Here is a 6,587-nt window from a genome sequence, read left to right on the forward strand (position 1 = left end):
GGGGTCTGCTGCTGCTGCTATTGAGGAGATGCTGGCGATGGGTGGGATGGCGTCGCCGACGCCGACGCCGCCGCCATTGAAGGGTCGCTGGATTAGGGCGCGCAGTTCGGGAGTCACCCATCTGGAGGCGCCGAGGTAGGAGGTCGAGGAGGACGGATCGCTCATTCCTAGTCGTATCTCGGTGAAGGCTTGGAGGAGGAAGGCGGCGATGCCGATTACGATTATGGCCATGAAGACGCTGAATGTGTTTTGGAGGGTTTGGTTGGGGTTGAGCGAGGACGCGAGGACGTAGCGGGTTGGGGCTTTGTTCTTCTCTGTTGTTGGGGAGGGGTGGGGTTGTAAGGGCAGGGTGTGGACGACGACTGTTTGGCCGACGGAGACGGATGCTAACTTCACGTATTGGGGACGGGTGGGAGAGGGTATGGAGGCAGGCGAGGGCGGGATGAAGGTGGAGAAGGCGAGATTGGTGATGGATGCTGGGTGGATGTCGCGGATTATGGTGTAAGGTTTGAATTTGCCGAGCCCTTGTTTCGGCGAATATTCCATTGTGAGTAGTTCGATGGACCCATCTTGTCCCGCAACAGCTATCAGGATCTGGCGTTCCCCTGTTGATGGCGAGGTCGAGAGGAAGCAAACTTCCAGCCCAACTGCTGCCTTGGTGGATTTGTTGAGGCGTTTTTGTAGGGTCGAATTCCCCACGCTGCCAAGTCGGTCGAGTTTGAGGACAATCAAGTCTGCTCCAGCGCGTGAGGGCCGGTTGGCGAGGAGGAGGATGTGTCGTGGGGAGAGGAAGCGCAGGGAGCGCAGTTTGGGGCGAACTGGCGATTTGAAGGGATCAGGCGCCGGGATCGAGTAGACGGATATCGGGTCTGAGAGCGCGGAGGATTGGGAGAGAGATATGGCGTAGATGAAGACTTCGAGCGAGGTGCAGTAGGCTAGTACAGCGGTGTCGGCCTCCTCTCCTGACCAGATATCGAGACCTGCTGCTTCTTCTTTGTCGAGATTGATGCGGCCCAGGACTTCGGGGTTTGTGAGGGATGGATCAGAGCGGAAGACGACTACTTCCCCTTTAACAGCCAGACCGGTAGATATAGCAGCTACGGGACGTTGTGAGCTATTTCGTGATGGCGATATTCTGATGGTCCTTTGATATATGCCATCTTTCTCCCCTTGCGGTTTGGAAAATAGTGATGTGTGGCCCAGCGCCTCTGTCTTCCCGCTGTACGTGGTCGATTTCTCTGCTTCTCCATCTCCATCCACTTGTCTCCGTGGAGGATACTCCAGCCGGAAGGATCGTAGATGTTGATTCTTGCCAGCTTTCTGGTCTGCTTCTGAGCTGTTGATTCCGGCGAAGGCGGTGACTGAAGTGTCTGAGGACTGTGCTATGGCAAGAGATGTGACAGAATCTTCCTCGCGCGACAATTCGATCTCGACCACTTCGGAGACTTGTTCTCGACGAGATGTGTTGAGCAACGTCTGGCCACTCCGGTCAGTCGCGAGAGCTGGTCTGCAGGGGAGGACAGCCACACGATCTTGTTTCCCACACCACTTCTACCTTCTCCTCCACCTCCCCCGACCAACAGAAAGCCTGCATTCTTCGGGTCGAAGTCTGAAGCATACAAGGGATATGATAAGGTGAGTTTCGCAGAGGGTATTGGAGGAGCCATCTGGACGAGGTCCGGGCCCAAGAGCCTGAAGAGGAGCCTCAAGCTCAGACGTAGACGTGTTTTAGCCCACTTAGGACCGCCTTTAAAGACTCGGTTTATGGGATCCTCGTCAATGAAGCAGCGATACGGTAGTGATACAGTAGTAATGGTACAGCAGATCTATGTTAGACGTAGGATGCGACCGTAGATGATGCCAAGCTTTCCGGTTCAAGCAATTCAAGTTCATTGTCCACATACTATGTACTAGTATTATGGATGGGTGTGATGGTCTCAGAAAAGGAATCCGGGCGAGATGATTACCAAAAAGAGGTTCGTATCGCACGCAATGACAACTGAATTGGCGCCAGGACGATGGCCTTTCTACGTTGTGCTCATGCGGCGTCCTTTCTAAATTACACGTCTGGATCGGGGTGTATCTTCTCCAGCTCTCAGTCTACCTCTTGTCCTTCGAATTTTGGTAACCGCTTCGCAACATCCTCCCACGTCTCCTCTCCATCAACGATTGCCTTGGCAGCTGCACAGATCTCATCCTCGCTCGCTCTGACTTGCGATGTAGTATCCCGGTCTCGCAAAGTGACAGTGTTGTCCTTGACCGTTTGGAAGTCGACGGTGATGCCAAGTGGTGTCCCAAGTTCATCGTTTCTTGAATAACGCTTGCCAATACTAGCCGACGAATCATCGATCTTGCTAGAGATTCCCATCCGCCGAAGCTTGTATGTCAGCTGCTGCAAATACGGACGGAGGTCATCGGAACCGGACAGAGGTACCAAGAGGACCTTCGTAGGCGCGACAGGAGGCGGAAATGAGAGAACCTGCGCATGGTTAGTCCAAGTCAGACGTTCCTCATGGATACTCAGCTTACACCACGAGCGTCATCCTCTGGTCTTGACCAGTAAACATGCTCGATCAAGCTGTAGAGGATCCGGCCAATACCAAAGGATGGTTCGATAACGTTGGGTGTGTATTCTCGGACATGTTCAACTCGCGTTCTCTTCTCGATCTTCACGAGATCCTTTTCCAACTCAACTTTGCCATTCCCAACTGCTGGCACATCTAAAGTTATCCTTCCTTCCTTTTCCAGCTCTAGCGACATTTTCTCCCTCAGTTCCTGGCTAAGAGCCTCGACCGCTTGCTCGACCGCCTTTGCATCTTTCTTGAACTTGGGGCCGAACCTCTTTTTGTCGATGTCAACCTGATATTCCTCGATTTTAAGCGGTTCGGCTCGCGTTTCTCGTACAAAAAGAGATGCTCCAGTCTTGTTGCGATGTACTGTCAAATCGTATGCCGATCTATCAGCACAGCCAACACACTCTATCCAGCCCAAGCTCGTGCGTAGCTCGGCATCCCAGCAATCCGCGGCGTAGTGAGCCATCTCGTTAGCCATGTGCTGTCTGAAGCGCAACTTGCTGTAGTCAACGCCGAGTCGTAATAGAAACATCTGTATTCGTGCCAGAAAGTATCCGAGCGTCTCGTTGTCTACGAGCTTCGATGCGACTGCCTCACCGATCGTCAGCTCTTCTGCTTTGGTGCTGCCTTCTAACTGCACGTTCCGATTCAGCAATGTCATCTTTGTGTCTTTGACCTGGGCGAAGCGTGGATGCCTCTTCCCACTTTCGGGGTCCACAAAATGTTCAATCTCAGCCATCAGGAATTCTCGCACTCTCAGCAAACCAGATCGCGGCGAGATCTCATTCCGAAACGATTTGCCAACCGAGGCAGAAGCGAAGGGCATAGATTGTTGGTTAAACTCGAGTAATTTTTGGAAGTTGAGAAATTGACCCTGCGCCGTTTCTGGTCTGAGATATCCATTAGGTGTTGAAGCACTGGGACCAATGGTTAATTGGAACATGAGATTGAATGCGCGAGGAGGCTCCAGGTCTACTCCGGTTTCGGGGCTTTTGATGTCGAATTTCTTGATCAGTTGTCCAAGTTCCTCGCCGCCATAATTGTCGATCTTGGCCAGAGTTTCCTCGTATTCTTTCACGACAGCATCGTCCAACTGCACGGCTTGAACGTCCTTGACTTTCTTCTTTTTTCTCTTAGCATCTTTAGCTTGATCGATTTCCACCGTCTGGCCACGCGCTTCTTTGTCGCCCTTCAACCTTGCCTCCAGAACCTGCTCCACAAGATGATCCGCTCGGAAGATCTCGCCACTCTTAGGGTCTTTGCACATCCAATCCGCAAACTTGTCCACATGCCCACTTGTCTTGAATACTGCTGCAGGGGTAATTTGGGTACAGTCCACCTCTAGCATATCCTCCTCCAGGACGAAATGCTTCCTCCATATATCGACCAGATTGTTTTGTAAGGCACAGCCAGGAGGTCCATAGTCGAACAGACCTTTCTCCCCGCCGTAGATTTCGAAGGCAGGGGTGTAGAACAGGCGTCGACGCAGCAAGGACTCGAACGTGGCTCGATCTAGTGGCGCGCCTGTCTTTGTAGTACTCGTCGCCATGGTTGAATCTGTCTGCAAAGCTTGCGCTCTGAAATCGGGTGCTCTGGAAGTGAAGGCTCTATTCTGCTCGATCAACAAGGTAATAGCATTGAATCTCCGACAGAAGAATTGAGGACGCATACACGATATTAAGAGATGAGAGGGGGAGTCAAGATGACAAGGCTTGTGGGTCAATTGTCTATCATCAATGAGTCAACTGTAACCTCTTCGTGTGTCAACAATTAACCCCAAGCCACAGCATTGTAACTTTTAATTGCTGCGGCTCCGCTTGAGTCCGGGCACGGACACGAAGATCTCCCGCCCCAAGCATGGCGCGCTTGCTCCCTATCATGACCCCGGCAAGCCAAAAACCAGCCTACCACCTACTGCCCATCGCCTGATCTTTTTCTCCGCTCCGCCTCCAATTCTTATTCCAAGTCCAACTATGCCTTCGAAGCGACTGAAACTGTCGGACAAGGCATCGCTGCCTTTCAGGACCGACAACAAGCAGAGACGACAAGCTTTGCATGTGAAGAGAAAGCGTGCACTCGACGCACAGCGCCGTGATGAACGATTTGCGCGGAAAAAGCAAGAAGCAAAGGACCCTCGATTACGGGAGGATAGGTTGAAGCACAATGTCCCGCTGACCCTGGATAGAAAACGCGTCTGGGACGATGTTCAAGAGGATGTGGAGGATGGTTTGGGTCTCAGTGTTGATGTTGAGCGCATAAAACGACAACGGCTGGAAGAGGATGAGGCACTACCCGATGGAGAACTCGACGGCAAATCTGATGAAGAAGACAAAGATAGTATGCTCGACGAAGCGAGTGCAGACGAAGATGACGAGCCCATCGATGAGAATGAAGTCGTCAGTAATCCCCTACCAACCCCAAAGCAGATACGAACGGCCACACAAAGAGCAACCTCCCCCAACCGGTCTACAACATCCACCAACCTCAACCTCGCTCCTGAAGCTCTTGCGGCCAAGTTTCCCACCCTCTTCGGTACCGATCCGCCTCCAGATCCCAAAATCTTGATCACCACATCCCTCAACTCCACCCTGCACGATCAAGCTTCCATACTCACCACCCTCTTCCCCAATTCCCACTACATCCGCCGCACCTCCCATCGCTACGGCCACAAATTCTCCGTCCGCGAGATATCTTCGTTTGCCTCTCACCGCGGCTACACTGCTCTCTTGGTCCTAACTGAAGACCTAAAGCGCCCCTCCGGCCTCACGATTGTTCACTTGCCCAGCGGCCCAACCTTCCACTTCACCATCTCAAACTGGATCGAAGGAAGAAAGATGCCCGGCCACGGCAACCCGACCTCTCACACCCCCGAACTAATCCTCAACAATTTCCGCACCCCGCTGGGTCTTCTGACCGCTCACCTTTTCCGCACACTCTTCCCTCCTCAACCCGAACTCCGTGGTCGCCAGGTCGTGACCCTGCACAATCAAAGAGATTACATCTTCCTCCGCCGACATCGGTACGTGTTCAGAGAAAAGAAGGAGACGGAGAAGAGCGTCATCGGGCCGGATGGGAAGGAGGTCAAGGGAGTAGAAGGCATCCGGGCGGGATTGCAGGAGCTGGGTCCGAGGTTTACGTTGAAGTTGAGGCGGGTGGACAAGGGGATCCAGAGGGGGAGTGGGCAAGAATGGGAGTGGAAGGGGAAGATGGAGAAGACGAGGACGAAATTCCAGCTGTAGATGTCGATCATGGTATGAATACACCATAAATTTCGGATCTGTATGTGTTCAGTATCACAGAAATGCATGAAGTACAGGAATTCTTTCAACCACTCTGTGCTTGAGCAGAATGCAGAAATGATGGCCCGCTGGGAGTATCAATCAATACCAACAAGCAAAGTCTAATAACCTCTTCCCGACTCCTCGCTATGCCAAACCCGGTTCCCCTGACAGGAAATCCCATCTCAACGCACAGTTTTAGCGATCCTCTTCCCCTCCTCATCCAGCAGCTCCACCAACTTGCCCACCAGCCCCTCAATGACCTCCTTCTCCGCCACCACAACCTTGCCCAGCACGTAATCACTGACCTCCTTACTCGACCGGCCCACCGGCCTCCCAATCCCAATCCCCATCCTTACGAACCTTGCCTCCATATCCCCCTTGCCCATGCCCGCCCCGCGGAAACTGCTGATCACAGACTTCAACCCGTTATGCCCCTTCACACTGCCGCCCATCCCCCTCCTGACCTTCAGCGTGCCCGGCATCGCCTCTAGCTCATCATGCAGCACCACCAATCCCAGGCCGACTGTGTCCGTGGATGGAGCGCCCGCGTGATCTTTGACGAAAGCCCTCCAGGCGCTGAGGACGGCGGGCCCGCTGACGTTCATCAGGGCAGGGCTCTGCCAGAGGGTGATGTTGCCGGAGTGGGTGAGCTGGCCCCCGGCGTGGGGCTTGCTGCGCTGGAAGGGCGGGGCGGCCAGGTGGAGCGCCAGGCTGCGGAGGCGGATGTGGCCGG

General features: G+C 53.6%; 4 protein-coding genes across 4 annotated transcripts; 1 reads left to right on the forward strand and 3 right to left on the reverse strand.

Moving 5' to 3' along the window:
* Positions 1-17: 17 nt before the first annotated feature.
* Positions 18-1,667, reverse strand: EPUS_06545 (uncharacterized protein; the record flags this gene model as incomplete). Its single annotated transcript, XM_007803064.1, has 3 exons — positions 18-87; positions 392-1,476; positions 1,530-1,667. The coding sequence occupies 3 exons, from the start codon at positions 1,665-1,667 to the stop codon at positions 18-20; spliced, it is 1,293 nt and encodes a 430-aa protein (XP_007801255.1).
* A 428-nt stretch (positions 1,668-2,095) lies between these two features.
* Positions 2,096-4,122, reverse strand: EPUS_06546 (Glycine--tRNA ligase 1; the record flags this gene model as incomplete). Its single annotated transcript, XM_007803065.1, has 2 exons — positions 2,096-2,479; positions 2,530-4,122. The coding sequence occupies 2 exons, from the start codon at positions 4,120-4,122 to the stop codon at positions 2,096-2,098; spliced, it is 1,977 nt and encodes a 658-aa protein (XP_007801256.1).
* Positions 4,123-4,546: 424 nt separating this feature from the next.
* On the forward strand, positions 4,547-5,812 carry EPUS_06547 (uncharacterized protein; the record flags this gene model as incomplete). Its single annotated transcript, XM_007803066.1, has 1 exon — positions 4,547-5,812. The coding sequence occupies one exon, from the start codon at positions 4,547-4,549 to the stop codon at positions 5,810-5,812; it is 1,266 nt and encodes a 421-aa protein (XP_007801257.1).
* A 224-nt stretch (positions 5,813-6,036) lies between these two features.
* Positions 6,037-6,459, reverse strand: EPUS_06548 (uncharacterized protein; the record flags this gene model as incomplete). The annotated part of the gene is made up of 1 exon (XM_007803067.1): positions 6,037-6,459. One exon carries the CDS (start codon positions 6,457-6,459, stop codon positions 6,037-6,039), a length of 423 nt encoding a protein of 140 aa, XP_007801258.1.
* Positions 6,460-6,587: the final 128 nt, after the last annotated feature.

Source organism: Endocarpon pusillum, assembly GCF_000464535.1.
Source record: "Endocarpon pusillum Z07020 unplaced genomic scaffold scaffold1962, whole genome shotgun sequence".
Lineage (NCBI taxonomy): Eukaryota > Fungi > Ascomycota > Eurotiomycetes > Verrucariales > Verrucariaceae > Endocarpon > Endocarpon pusillum.